This window comes from Momordica charantia (genome assembly GCF_013281855.1).
Source record: "Momordica charantia cultivar OHB3-1 chromosome 10 unlocalized genomic scaffold, Mcharantia_2.0 BLBB01000010.1, whole genome shotgun sequence".
Lineage (NCBI taxonomy): Eukaryota > Viridiplantae > Streptophyta > Magnoliopsida > Cucurbitales > Cucurbitaceae > Momordica > Momordica charantia.
This window is the reverse complement of record NW_028275158.1, coordinates 20,518,760-20,534,537: the sequence shown is the minus strand read 5'-3', so window position 1 is coordinate 20,534,537 and position 15,778 is coordinate 20,518,760. Positions and strand designations below refer to the sequence as shown.

The following is a 15,778-nucleotide window of genomic DNA, read 5'->3' as shown; positions in this document are numbered from 1 at the left end:
GAAGCATCTACTCCGTTTCATTCCGGTGCGGAGTTAATAGAGACTTGGTGCATTTTATTTGTTACTTATCCTCATTATTCACACTGCCAAGTACAACTATTGAAGAAGTGGTCACAAGGTTCAGGTACAACTGAAAATTTGTTTTCTTTGAACTATTTGGAAAGAGTAATGTTGGATTCTTCTCTTATGGTCACTTACCAGTAAAGTTTTCCATGAATTAGGAATCCCTTTCTTTTGTGTGCTTATATTATGTATTGTATGCCTAAGTTATAGGTGGAGGTGTATTGAAAATGTAAATGTTGGTTTGGCTTTTTATAAAATCTGAGAGTAAAAATCAATTAATCATGAGATTCTGGTTAACTTTTGTTCATCATGGAGAAGCCATTAAAGGGGCATTTTGGTCCTTGGGCTTTTCTAATGGAAATGAATTTTAGGATCTATTATTGGCCATTGCACCCTTCCAAGTATCTTCAAAACTTGGTGAATTCTCATAATAAAAATTATTTCTTTCGTTGGTTAAATCTTTTGCTGCTATTTTTTTCTCCCAATTACTAATGATTTTCACATTTTTGTTTTTGGAAGTCTCCTGCCATGGTTGGGGCTGCTGTTTGAATATTATTATAATAATAATCAAGTCTTTTTTTTATTTTTATTTTTTTTATTTCAAACTGTTTTTCTAATTTATAATTGAGTATGAAATAATTTGTTAAATAAAATTCCATTAATAAATTTGTTGTAATGCAATATAATTGATTACTCCTTACATGTTAGATGACAAATAAGTAAAATTCTAGACTTTTACGAATCTTATTTTAAAAATTGAACACCCATTCTTGAGTTAATGAAATTCAAAATTTTAAATTAAAAAAAAAAAAATATATATATATATATATATATATTCTTTAAATTTCTTAATTCAAAACTTTTACACCCCCCTCCCAAAAAAAAAGAAAAAAGAAAATATCGATAAAGTCGAAATGTATGCATTAGTTTTCTGCAAGCTCGATGGTTAAAATTCTCTAAAAAACGGGATCGACATATTAATACCCGAGTGTGCCAACCAAATGAGAATGCGACATGAGTCGTAGCTTAATCAAGTGAGGCCAACTCACCTAAGACATCTTGGCAAATTACAACTAAATATATAACTGATATCACAAGGAGTTGTAATTGGCAAGCATGCTAATGTCACTTTACTATCAACTAACAATTAGTAGTTAATCATTACGCTCATATATAAGGACAAAGAGATAAGTCCATTATCTCTATCATATTAAAATTCTACTAAACTCCAGACTTAAACTCAAGACTCAAAGTTGATTGGAGGGTTAAAATGTATTTCAAAAATGTATGTAGACTCAGATGATTCAATTGGTAAAGATATGAGATCTAGTGGTATCACTTATCAGTTCAAACTTTTGGTTGAACTTAATACTAAATTGTTTTTATGTATCAAGTCCAAGCTTTGAGCAAGCACGAGTGCCTCCAATTATAAGAGCAAAAAGCTAAAAGCAAGAGCTATTGATTTCGGGTTGTTAAAAAGAAACACACGCTACATCTAAAAGTCCAATTTTATTCTATAATTTTGATTTACACATCAATTCTCTGCGCACTATCGGATACTATTGATCAAGATTAATTAATCACTTCAGAAAGAAATTATAACATTTAAAAGAATACATTTAAATTTCAAATAATAATAATAATAATTGTTAATCAAACCTAATTAACTCTTTTCTAGATGGACAGTTGTAACTTCCACTGGATAGCTTGGGGGAAACTAAAATGATCCATTATGTTTGCTTGTAAACAAAAATTCTCTAAAATTACAAGTTACATAGATGAAAAACAAAGATCAAAATACCAATATTACCTTAGGCTCACAAGTACCTGACGGGCTCGATCACGTGAAGTCAGTAATGCTTGCCACAATTTGGCAGCACGTTCTCGACTCGAGCTGTATCCAGTCGTAGCATCATGTCACATGGGTTCAGTTCATACATCATAATTCCACAATCAAATAAAATGAATCAAGAGAGGGTGGAGTGGGGGTGTTAGCTTGCGCATAAAAGACTAGAGCAGCAGCAGGTTTTGAACAGAACTACACATCTATATATACCTTAGAAATTATGGCAAAAACTAAGTTATGAACAATTGATCAAACTTCCTATACCATGGATGAAGCCGATAGGGCCGATCGAACTTTCTACGCCATGGACGAAGATGCTATGGCCCCAGAGAGATGGCTCTCTCACCTTTTGATCTATGCGTTTTTCATCCTGGAAAAAAACTGTCTAATACTCTGGAGAAGTTATGGGCTCCACCAAGTTTCTCCTTTCCAATAATCCCTGACTACTTCTCCATTCCAAATCATGATGAATGCCTCCAGCTTCGTTCTTTTTTTCAGTGAAAGGTTTCTCGCAAATACAGGAGTCAGGAAATTCATGAAATTCTTTACCGCGTTTCAAGTCATCGGGCTCACCCATGAACCCTCGCTGGCAAGACTTCACCTTTCTGGCGAATGTATCCCAATCCATCTCGTTCTTCTCCATGAACAAAGCACTGAGTCTTTTTGCATTTGGCCTAATGGTCCTTTTATGACCTGAATACCTCCTAAAATACACAAATCATGGAACAATGTTAGGAAGGCAAGACAAAATTTATACAAAAGAACTTTAAACTTCCTATCTATTGATGTTTCAAAAAGCATTTAAGGCAGGTCCCAGGCTTACAAATTCTTTGGCTCATGAGAGGCTTGTGCCTGCATGAAAATGCCCAAAGACTTGAGGTCTTTACGCCCCGTGTAAATAACATATTAATTTTTGGCCTATTCTCCAAAAATGTAAAAGTTCACTTATACATGATTGAGAAAGACTTTAAAAGTCTTTTAGGATGACAATGCATAGAAGTGAGTTATTTTCTCTCTATTTTTATATAATAATTATTATCAATTATTATCAATATTTTTTATATTGTCTCAACACTTTATGTCTCACACTTATGGAGAAAACGCCTCAAAAAGGAACTACAGCCTTTTAAAACACTGGTTGTGCTATATTGAACAATTCTCAATAAAAGTTCAAGAAAAAATACAAAAAAAGCTATATTGTGAAAAATTAAGGGGTGTTGGGAGCTCTAGAACAAAAGTTCAACAAAAACATATTTGGATAACTATTTTCTAAAAGTTCTTTTCCATTTTTAGTTTTTTTATTTCTTTTTACCGATGGCTGTTTTTTAGAACAAGAGTTGTCCTTTCTAGGGGTTTATAAATAGTAATTTCGAGTATACAATAATTGTCAAGCTACCTACCCTAATATAATGCTTAAAAACAAAAACAGAAAACTACTTTGAAAACTCTATCCCAAACAAGCCCTTAATCTTTACAGTCCGGGAATCAGTTTGCATATGAATCTTCTCATTTAACAGCAACCCAAGGAACATATAGAGCTTATAATAAGAGGTCAGGGAGGAGAGTTCCAAGATTTGGATGTCAATAAGTACAAATTTATCCTCATGCAGAGCACAGAGGCCCATCAGGAAGATGAAAAAAGACAGCCTTTTTTTTAACTCTACACTAATGATCTCATTCTTGATAATGATGCAGCAACAAATATAGAAAAGAAATGAGATTTGTACCTCTCGCCAGCAAGAATCTTTGCCATGTTTCCATTATTATTGGTGACAAATACGTTACTCTCATTGCATACAATGTAGTCGATGGCAGCAAGACGGGAAGAGTATGGAAGAAAGGGTTTCAGCTCTGCCTCAGCAAGCATCTCCTTGGTATAGAAATTTGGAAAAAGTTCTCTAAGAGGGTTCAGAGTTTCCTCTCCACCATAGATTTCACCAGACGCAACATAAATATAACTGTCATTTTTAAAACCAAGTGCTCGTAGCATCAGACCCACTTCATAGGGAGTAAGTGGGCATTTCCCTCTCTTCCTTTCTTCCTCTTCACTTACATCCTGTAAAACAATGATGAAATTATTTATTTTATTCACAACACATGCATGTCCAAATATGCAGAGTTTATGAAGAAGCAATACTTAAGTAAGTTTTTAAAATCAATAGGTAATATTAAAAGATAAATTTGAAACCCAAAAACAGGTGGAATACTACTTACAGGTAGTGTTGTCCATCGCTTTCTTATTTCACCCAGTTCACGCCTTTCCTTTTCACCTCCACCATAGTAACATCCGGAGAAGGCTAGCATATCAGGCTCAAACCTACATAAAAACAATCGATACATTTACAAAGAAATAAAAACTTATACTAACAGAAATGTATCTATTAGTTAATCTACATGCTGCACATGTAAGAGTGTTTATGGACATCCACAGAATCATAAGTATTTAAAGTGTCACCAATTAATTTTTTTAAGCGAAACCAAGTTTTAAAAAAATACAAGGACATACAAAAAAAAATAGATCAACAAAAGGAGCCACAACAAGCTCTAAGCTACCCTTATCAGAAAGAGCTTCAATCTAAAAGAATAAGATAACTAATAATTTTAAAAAAAAATCCTCAGAAACTGAAGCCCACACAAACCTAACAAGAGACCAAATATATTCTCAATCCTCTCGACCCCTCTAAAAATTCTATTATTTCTCTCCATCCAAATACTCTAGAAAGATAACAAAACCTCCTCATTATAGAACTAATGTCTTTGTTACATGCCACGAAACGACTTCAAAAAAAGGTCCTAAATCTTCTGAGCAAACTAGTATATGAATAATATCTTCAGAGGTAGAATTAGAATATGGTGGTTAGATCTACATGGCTCAACAACATTTGAATTTGATTTGGTAGGATTCCCATTGAAAAATTTTTCTTCCTCAATTTTTGCCAATTTCCCAGCTACGGGAGCAAGTCTTCCTCTGATTGCCTGTTCAGGCTTCTGCTGAAATGAGGATGCTTTCTTGGGAGCATGTGTTAGAGGAAAGAAAATTCTCTTGTTTCTCTCAATCCAATTACCCTATAAAGATAACAAAAAAAAGGCTTGACAAGGAACTTTGTTGATATCTCAAAAGGGAGGATGCATCAAAACCTCCTCCATCATAGAACTAATGTCTTTGTTACATGCCAAACAAAAACCGAACAACTTCCAAAAAAGGTCCTAAATCGTTTGAGCAAGCTTGCAACTCCAAAGTATATGAATAATATCTCCAGACACTCCTCTACACAAGATACACCATTGCACTCCCATCAAAAAGGAGGAATGCCTCTGACTATAATCCATAGTAATAACTTTTCATGCGAGCCCTGCCCAGCAAAGAATTTGACCTTCTTGAAGATCCTAACCTTCCAAATAAAAGAGAATGCAGGGGATCTAGGAGGGAAGGGTTACACAAAATACGAAAGAGAGAGCTCGGTGAAAACCCTCAAGGGTTGAGGGCCCAAAAACGAAGGTCCTTCTCCTCCTCTAACATGGAAGTCCCTTGACAAACCAAGAAGAGTTGACACATCATTTGGCTCTCTATCTGACAAAGACCAACAGAAACCCAAGACAATTTTGGGGGAATTACTTGAATAAGGCAAAACAGAGGCCATATAATACAACCTTATACCCAAAAGATGATACAAATGAAGGAACAAAGGGAGAGATGATTACAAAAAAGAATGAGGACCCACAGGCGGGTTACAAAAAAGCTCTTCAATTTGTCAATAAGGAGGCAAAGCTATACGAGTGGAAGAGGGGGGAGGATTTACACCAAGTAATCACCAAAAAAACAATGGATTCAAAAGTGGCATGTGGTGAGCGCTCCAAAGCTTGGAAGATTCGACGGTTCCGTTCATTCCATGTAATCCAAAGAAAAGCCCGAATGAAGTGGATCCATAGGCTAGCTTTTTCTTTCTTGAATGGGTGGCCCACAAGAGTCAAAGCAAGCAGTTGAGACATATCGGTTGGGAGGGCAGCCGACCATCCAAATAGGGGTAAGAGTTAGTTCCAAAGAGCTGCTGTGTAGGGGCATGTGAGGAATACATGTCCGATGGACTTTGCTTGCAAAGAGGGTACCATTGTGGAGATAAGGCCATGTATGGCATGCGTCGCTGTAGTTTGTCATGAGTATTCAATGCTTGGTGGCTAGCTTCCCATAGGAAGAACTTAATCTTCTTTGGGTAGGATTCCTTCCATATTGCTCTATAAAGATCCAGTGGAGTAGATGATGTGTTGATGCTTTGGAGGTCTTTAATGAGGGAGCTGTAGTGAAGGATCCATGGGATTCCAATCTCCAAGCAATGGAGTCCCTGTTGAAAAGGGCAGCCAACTCAACAATCTCTGCATCCTTGAGTCCCTGTTCAAAGATGGTTGCTCGATGATGGCTTTTCAATCCACTTAATAAATGGAGTAGCCTAAATAGCTTTCCACAGATTCTTAAAAGTGCCCTCAGACTCCATGCAGAACTGCTACAGCCACTGTGACCCTATCTATTGCATTGTTGATCTAAGAATATGAACTCTTTCAAATTTGGTATCTTGTTTACGTTTTCTTGTTGTTGTTCTTATTTATAAGCTTCTTGTCTTTTCCGATAGACAATTAATTTCATTGCCAAAAAGAAGAATCAAATTATAACAAACAAAATCATTCCAAAACTAGCACTGTCAGAGGAAAATTAATTTCATTGAACATAATAAGTTTTTAAGACGAAAAGGAGAAAAGCCTCAACCTATTTCTCTCTGATGACTCAAAGAAAACTTAATGCATTAAGAAGTGCGGACACATAATTTGCACCAAGTAACAAAAGTGAGATTATCCAAAAATAAAAGACAAAAAAGCTTGAAGGATCTTCCTTCATCCTGGAAAACTCTTCTATTTCTCTCGAGTCAAGTGGCTCAAAGAAAAGCTGTAATGAATATGAATTGAGTCCAAAGTATGTTTTCTCCATTTTCAAAGGGTAACCACCACTGAATAGTGAATACAAGAGAAAAGAGTTTTGGATTCTCTAGGAAGGACTTCTAGTTAATTAAAGGAGAGGAAAACCTAGTCCCAAAGTTGAGCAGCAACAGAACAATAAACTGAAATCATGGAAAGTAAACCAGCAAGTGCTCCTATGGAGAATGATGTGAAGTTCAAAGATACAAGTACTGGGGACAAAAGTAAACATCAACAATTTTGCCGGAAAGCTCATCAATTTAACTCAGACCGGATCCAACATTAGATTTATAGTAAGTAGAATAAGGCTAATCATGAAGGTTCCTACTTAAGAACAAATGTAGACTCTACAAAATAGTAATATATCTACAAAGAATTCAAAGTGAAGGACTCTACTTCAAGAACACAAAAAATGTAGAGATTTAGATTGAGACAGACTGGACAAAATTAACTCCTTAAAGATGTCCACTTTTCGATATTGCACATGGAAAATTTGGTCAAGTGGCAAAGAAAGAAGAAACAACTAGTTGTCCCTAGAAGCTGTGTAAAGGAAAAAGTAACACCGACGGGTCATGGAATTGTGAAGGAACGCAGATAAAAAATGTCCTTATTAAACTCACAAACCCTAATGAAGAGCAAATAAAAATATTTTGTGAAGATTAGACAACTGTAAGCACAGCAAAGAATCCAATGAAACATGATCGTACAAAACATGTGGAAATAAATAGGTACTTCCAATATTCTAAAAGGCTAAAGGTGGCCCCGCAAGGCGGTAAGAGGCATAAGCCTGAATTTGAGTTAAAAAAATTATACAAATCTAAAATTTGTGTAATTAAGTATTGCTAAATATAATAGTTATATAAAATTATTATAAACTCACTTATTAATTGCCACTTAAATAAAAATTCTAAAAGAGCATCCTTAATATCACTACTATTATTGCTAATATGATTGACTTATATTCTATAAATTTTTGTCTCCAATGTTTTTAAAGTCTAGGCAGTAAAAGTAGTAATAGATTGAATTGTTACAGCTCCTGCATTATCATTCCATACACAAAGAAACCTTCATATTTTTTAAAACTTGGTCAAATTAGTAATATTATTCTAATTATTACACGAGGCGTAAAGACTTTAAGCCTCAATGCATCTTCAAAGAGATGTAAGACTCTTATGATCCAAAGAAGGCGTAAGTCTCAGGGCTAAAAGTTAGAGTCTTGCCTCGAGGCATAAGCCTCCGAAGTCTTTTAAAACATTAGGTATTTCGTTGAACAGAAAACCATATCCTTCTTTGCATAATTTCATTATCAAACTAAATATCATGATACTCTTCCACGAGTTTATTAGGGAAGAATAGTCCACACTACTACAAATGAAGCTTTCATAGCCCCCATCCCTAGATAGGTAGATGCAAAAGGCGTGTAATATTACCCACTCATTAGCTTGACTCGGGCCATTTCAAAATTTGTGCAGAAGTCCGTGTATACTCGAGCTGTTTTGCTCGCTGAAAACTATAGCTAAATTCTAAGCTACTTTTCTTCCTAATAAGTTGAAGGAGGATTGGAGGAGGGAAAAATAGGTGAAATTATTAAGATTCGTTTGGAGGAGGCCTATAATGGTATAACCTATCTGAATAAATGAAGGATCCTTATTTCAATAGGTGGAAAATTAACTTAAGGTCAAGCAGTCTTGAGTAGTTTACCAAATTACAGATATTCTTGTTTAATAAGAAACAATTTCATTGATGGTATAAAATTACAAAAGATGGGGCAAATCCTGATCCAAAGAATTTACAAAAAACTTATTCAATAGGGCTTTCATTTGGATGGTTTGGAAAGAAAGGAACTCCATAATTTTTTAAGACATCGATCATTTGCCACAACAATTGATTGATTCCATTACCTTTCTGGCTTTATCTTGGTCTAAATGTGTAAATCCTTTTAATTGTTACAGTCTTAATTCCCTTATATCCAACTGGAGAAGTTTTTTTGTAACTTCATTTGGATAGGATTTTTGTATATTTCATGCTATCAATGAAATTTGTTTCCTATCCCAAAAAAAAAACAAAAAACTTATCCAATTGGATAACAGAGAAGGATAGACATAGTAGTGAAAAAGGGGAGAACATTTGCACCAAGTAACAAAAAAAACCAAAAAAAAAAGGACACTACAGCATCAAAAAACTGGTCAAAAGGAGCGCTCCTTTTTTAAGGGGTGATTTCCAGGGATGCTTTAGAGGAGAATCAGAGCATCATTTGGAAGAGCCATATGAATAGCAAAGGTTGTCAGAAAATGAGCCCAAGAATTTTCAACAAACTCACAGAAAATGAAGATGTGTTGTTGTGATTCTAGATTGCTCTTGCATAGTGAGAATCATTGCGGAGATATATCCAGGGCATCCTTAGTTGGAGTTTATCTTGGATGTTCATAGTTTTATGGTTAAGCCCCCAAGAAAGAATTTTATCTTTTTTGGGAGCCATACAATTGTGAGGCAACAACCAATCTTTCCATAGATAGATCCCTTATGAGAGAATTGTTGAGAACACACCACTTGTTTCAAGCTTCCAAAAGGGTGTCCCCGGGTGATTGATAAGATGAGCCGTGGAGAGATAACGTAGAAGCTCAGCGCATTCATCAATTTCCTCATCTTTTAAACTTTGTCTCAATTTGAGATTCCTTGAGATTCCAAACACCCGATTCGGCCTCCCAAAATTCACGAACGGCATCCTGTTCACTGAAAGATAAGTGAAAAAAGAAGAAGGATCTTTCGAGCTAAGGAATCATCCGACAGACAAACATCTTCCCAAAAGGAGATGTTTGCCACATCACCAATCTTGAGTGATATACAGTCAAAAATCAGATTCTGAAGCTTCAAGATTGATTTCCAAGGCCTTGAACTTGCCAGTATTATTTGTTTGTATTCAAGGCACCGACTGGCATAGCTAAATATATAACCAAGAAACTAAGAGAACCTTCTTGGAGGAAGTAGATCTTAAGGGGGTCGCCACCTAGTTTGATGGAGATGGCAAGAACCTGTTGCAGAGACTGGAGGTTTGAAGACATTGTAACAAGAAATATTGCCCTAATATATAAATGGTTGTGGAAGTATAATTGAAAAGAGAGCCACTCTCGGCATAGAGTGGTCACCAAGATCTCATAAGAGAGACTTTTGGAGGGACCTCTAAAATCAACTAATACTGCCAACAATAGTAGTCCGTGGAAACAGATCCTTGCTTTAAATGATCTAATGAAGAGCACGGTCTTTAAGGTAGGCCAAGGTACTGGAGTCTTATTTTGGATGGACTCTGGGTTAATGGATGTCCCCTCAGCTTAAAAATTTCCAATCTGTTCAGCATCGCCAAGCATAAGAAGCTGTGATAGGTCCAGACTAGAATAGTCACAATTAAGCTACTGGACTTTAGATCTCTGGACGAAACTTTTGGATCTGGAGGGTGGAAGATTGGCTAGAACTAATGGAGAATATTCATGGTTGCTCCTATACTACTAATGAAGATAGAAGAATTGACAAAGTCCAAAGTAGATTTCCTAATTGTTCCCTCCAACCAAGCTAGTACATCCTTCGTAATTACAAAAAGTGAGTGTTGATCCTATTTTGAGCTGCTTTTTGTCTTTCAACGTTTGGAGGAAACTGCCTCAAAGCTTCAACATGAATCTGTCCCTCCCCCACTTGTAGCAGCAAGGGATTACACTCTTTGCCATGCAGCTCCGTTATAAAAGAAAAAGCCAAGGTCTCAAGGTTCATTTGGCTCGAGTGGAAACAGCATTTTTCATGAGTTTGGAATTGGGAGGAAATATGAGCGCTATTGTTTTGATGCTTCCCTCTGGAGTTCTTTATCTACAGAATTTTGTTATCATTCCGCCTCCATTATTTTTTCCAATTGAAATGCCTTCTGTAATTCCTTGGAAGCTCTCTGTAAATTTCATTCCCGTAAACATTTAAAAAAAAAAGAACAAATTATTGTTTCTCATCCAAAAAAGGGTCTACAGAAAGATAGTTTGTTAATCCAGTTCAGGCCAACTATTCCTCAAAGATCAGTAATTATCACCTTCCGGAGATCCCATCATTTAAATAAAACAAAAGTGAAAAACATCAAAATTATTTATAATCACCATTATATATACAAAAATAAATTAAAACATCATGTGCCACAGAAGATGAGATTGTCCGAGTGATATAAGGATCATCAACCTTTAACAATTCACTTTCCATTTTCTCACAGTATCTGTAGTAAGTGCCAAGTTTTGTTTTGTTTTGCATTTTTTTAACTAGAAACAGAGATATTTCATAAATCAATGAAATATACAATCGAAAGGGAGGAGAGCGAACCCCAACCCCAAACCAAAAGAGGTTACAAGTAAAAAATTAGCCAAAATATCATTGAGAGAATAAGCAAGTGCCAAGTTCCTATGGTTGCTTAGTTTTAAGTTTGTGTTTAACTCAAGAGTATAAGGATTCTCTAGGGAAACACTTGGTAATTCCCCAATTGTAAAGAAAGCGATGGTTCTTGGGCATGCAAGGTCTTTGGGGGTATATTGTTAAGATGTAAGAGGAGTATTTTTAAGGAGAGGTCTTTGATTGTTTTGAATTAGCTAAGTTCTAAGCATCTCAATGGTGGCGTCATTTTAACCTCATGGGAAGCTTTTGTTCTTAGATAGTTCTATTGTGTTATTTCTTTTTCCAACTCCCCAGGAGTTCGTATCTTCTGAGCACTTTAGTAATGTTTCATTAATAAAAGTTTGTTTTTTGTTATAAAAATTAAAAATTAAAAAGAGGGAGGGGGAGTGATTTTTTTCCCCCGTTAAGTGGTCAAGCTTGCGTGTCCCTCAACGAGTGATGAAGATAACAGGGTCTTTAACATATAATCTACAGATTACCAGTACAATCAAGTTCGGACCAAGAACATTTTTTACCAGACAAGCGTATATGTTTCTGTTTCTTAATTAAAAAGAAAAAGGAAAATGAAAACATATAGAATAACTACCAGATGACTAGCACTGCAAATACAGGACAACAATACTATGGTACGGTCAAGTAGCAAACAAAATTCTGAATAAGGTAAATAAGAATAAACCTCAAGTGAATGGCAATGTAACGTTTTGCCATCTTTCTCATTCTCTTCACAAGTCTGTGACCAAGATCTTCTATAGGTTTTACAAATTTCAGGGCATGATAATTAGCTCGACAGCGCAACCTCTGTAGCTCTTCATCAAGCATATTTGAAAGCCTATAATCAAACTTTGTCAACTGGACAACCTGCAAATTTACATCAACAAAATTCCCCCTTTGGTAATGACATAAAACTGACATTTCAATATGGCATGAGATCATTAGTAACACAGATATTTATGTCCCCACAGTACAATTCCAATACTAGTTCTTCACAGTTGAAAGCATGGTGGTTTTATCAAATCTTGTGTATTCTAGAAAGAAATATCTTAAAGTGGTGTGCAAGAAATTATTTGTCTAAAAAAATGTATGAAACGATTAATTTCCAGAAAAAAAAAATTAAATAAACACTGAATGCATCAGCAAAATGTTGGTGAAATGGCCTTACACGTCTCCTTAAAAGTATAGGGAGAACTTGATCAAGATAGTATTCAGGCTCTGATTTTCTAGGGACGCGCATGGTATAGGGAGGTTTCTCCATTGAACGCATGACTTTATCAGGAACTCTTTCAACGATAGTCACATCTTTTGAGAGGGAGGAAATGAACCAACCAACATCAAAAATGTTGACAAAGTCACTGCACATACCAAGAAAGACTTGCATGAACAATTACTATCATAAGAAAATAGAAAAAACTAGGAAAAAGGTTAAAGCTACAATTCATGGGTCAATGATCTTTAAGTACCTATCATCCTTCCAATAGGAATGATGATCCAACTCAGGTACCACAAGTGTAGCATTAAGGATTCGGGCAACTGCCACAGCATCTGTTATCTAAGCAACAGAAACACATTTCACGCATTAATTTCAAAGATTATTAATAATTGGAAATTTTTAGGAAACAATTGATCCAAGAATCTTTTGGAACCTGATGTCAATGGTCAAAGATGACATAATCATGATAAGATAGAATTTATTTATGCATTAGATTTTCTACTCTACATTCTGACACAAAAATGTTACAAAAAAAAACATCACTTACTCCTGTTCTCTGCTGATTCAAGCCTCCACTGGTTGCAATAAGCAAGTAGCCATTTGATGACTTCTCATTAACAGCAGCTGGATTTCCAGTCATAGTATTAGGGGGAAAATGTCCATATCAAATTATAGACATCAATAGAATGAATCATGTAGGGATACAATGAGAAGTTTCAAGAGTGTTGACTTTGGCAGTTAAGCAGGACACCAATATTATATACTGACAGGATCCAACTGTCATCTGCTAACCAACTGACAACTAATTGTTAACAGCTAACAAACAACCGTACCATCGATCAAGGAGTCTAAATGCTCATATATTCCACTCAAAGGTACAATTTGAAAAAATGCATCTCAAGCTAGGTGTTCCTTGTAAAGGTTATGCACAGCAATAGAATGATCCCAATTCTTTGTTGCACATGAAAAATGAATTACCAGGCAGTTAAGTAGTTGGAAAAACATTCAAGTAGAGAGGAAGGGAACATACGTGGTAAAAAGTAAACCTCCTACATGTTGAACAAATAATTATATATGCAAAAGAATAAAAACTCGGGTGGCATGAAGGTAGTCATACAAGAAAAGAAGACATTGGCGTCCCATCTAAGCTAGTATATTTATCTAACATCATATACTTTACTAGCACCCAAGGTAATAAGGAATGAGGAAATAATAAAGGTATCAAGCCAGCTCACCAAAATACCCAAAAGGTATTGAGGAAAAATATATCAACCATCGTATCATATATTTAACTGAATTTTTCTTTTTCAAGGGTGACCTATACCAAAAAAAGAAATAAATAAAAACAGAGAGAGAGAGAAGAAAGAACAATGACAACACCACCAATCTCAACAAGTCCCTGAGGAATTAACATCTATAGATGCCTCCCCAGTAGCCATGATTAATTAAATCCTCAACAACAAGCATCAATAGGAATTCAGCTTTCGCATTTGGCACCTCTTCTAGGAAACAAAATATTTTCAAATGTGATAGTGAAGAAGCAAAAAATTAAGACCACAAACAGGGAGACAGAATTTACAAGGACAGATTCCTCCAACCTGGAGGGTAGAAAATATTGTATTGAAATCCTAAGCAGATATTTCAAGAAAGCAATCTCTGGGAGCTTAGTTGAAAGGGTTTAAAGGGAGTGCATACCACCAACAGTAGGCTTCATTGTCAACTTCCCAAATTACACATCGAAATAGCATGGAAGTAAAAAATCACCAAAAATGAATAAAAAAATAATTCAAAATAAAAACGCCCAATTAAAACAAGCGACGCCAAAATCCTCCTACAGAGAGCGATGGTAAGTGTATCAACTTACGAGCAAAACCTGGGCTTCTTTTGCTGCATCCATAATAGTTCTTCGAAAGCTTAGATTCCCAGATATTGATCGGCCTGCGACTTGCTCCATCCTAGAAATTCAGATCAACGATGAACTTTAACGAACCCGCTCTTCCGAAAAACATCCTTCGAGTAAAACCCACACAATTTCCCACGACAACACATTTAACGTGCAGAGATAAATAGAGTACAAATTACCAGACTGGAGTAGAGCCTCCTGTTAACTAAGTGCTGAGAGTACCATTCAAGATCAGAAGCGACATGGCCCGTGAACAAGGAAATTAAACCTAACGCAAATAGCATCACGCCACACAACACCGACCAGGAGAACGTCGTCTTCCTCTGCGTCGACGCTGATCTCGACAGTACATTCTTGTTACTAATGGCATAACTATTCCCACTATTCTGCGGCTGTAACAGAGCCAGGTTCGCTGATATCAAGCTAAACCTCCAAGATTTCGCCACTCCCATTCAACCCCAGCTCCCGCCTAATTACACGAGCATAATAACACCAATATCCATGGTCGAAATTCCCCTAAGGTCCCGTATTCCGAATGAAGAAAACGCAAAAGCCCGGTAGAGAATGCGAGAGAGAGAACAAAAAAACAACAATGCAAACAATTACAAGGCAAATGCGAACTCGGAAGTTGAAGCAGAAACCCTAGAAATCGTGATCGGGCAGTGGAGAGCGTGGTTTTGAATCGAATGAGCGCAGGGTGAAGAGTTCGTCGGAGGATGGAGAGAATCAGATTAGATTACATTACATTGCAGTGGTAGAAATGGGGAGAAGATTTGGATTTACAGAAGGAATTTAGAAGAAGATTGAAGAGAAAATGGGAGTGAAAATGGAGGAAAGAAAATGGGAATTAAGCGATCGATAACTGAAAATGGGAAGAAAGAGAAAGCTGAACTCCGGCTAATGAGGAAACCGAAGAAGATCACTCACCTGACGGCAGTCCATATTGCCGACGCCCTTCTGGGAATTTCCATATTTCTCCGAGGACAGAATCGACATTTCACTCTTCTCTTTTTTCTCGTTTTCTTTTTTTGGGTGTTTCGACAATATAGTCTAATCACTCCTTATAAGAAATAAATAATTGTTAAATTACAATAATAATATCATTACCTTTTTTTTTTACTGTCACAGTAGCGTTTTCTGTTTTTTTTTTAATACAATAAGACGTTTTAATCAGTTAAGCTAAGTTTAAGTTCGCAAAAATAATTTTTAGTTGGTCTCATAGGATTGTATAAGTTCGTAATTAAGTATTTTTGTAAAATTCTAAACCTAATGTTATATATAAATACGTATTCTTTTTGTGCTATTTTTGAAATTTCTTGTTACGTTTGGCTCGTTTTGACATCTCATTACTAATTTAGCTGTTATAGTTTTTGAATAA

General features: G+C 35.8%; 1 protein-coding gene across 1 annotated transcript; it reads right to left on the bottom strand.

Annotated features, from left to right (window-relative positions):
• Positions 1-1,766: 1,766 nt before the first annotated feature.
• LOC111021383 (O-fucosyltransferase family protein) lies at positions 1,767-15,368 on the bottom strand. The gene is made up of 9 exons (XM_022298334.2): positions 14,580-15,368; positions 14,362-14,452; positions 13,045-13,121; positions 12,748-12,836; positions 12,450-12,639; positions 11,967-12,148; positions 4,124-4,226; positions 3,637-3,965; positions 1,767-2,613 (listed from the first exon to the last, which is right to left on the bottom strand). The coding sequence occupies exons 1-9, from the start codon at positions 14,850-14,852 to the stop codon at positions 2,295-2,297; spliced, it is 1,653 nt and encodes a 550-aa protein (XP_022154026.1). The 5' UTR covers positions 14,853-15,368; the 3' UTR covers positions 1,767-2,294.
• Between the last annotated feature and the right edge of the window lie 410 nt (positions 15,369-15,778).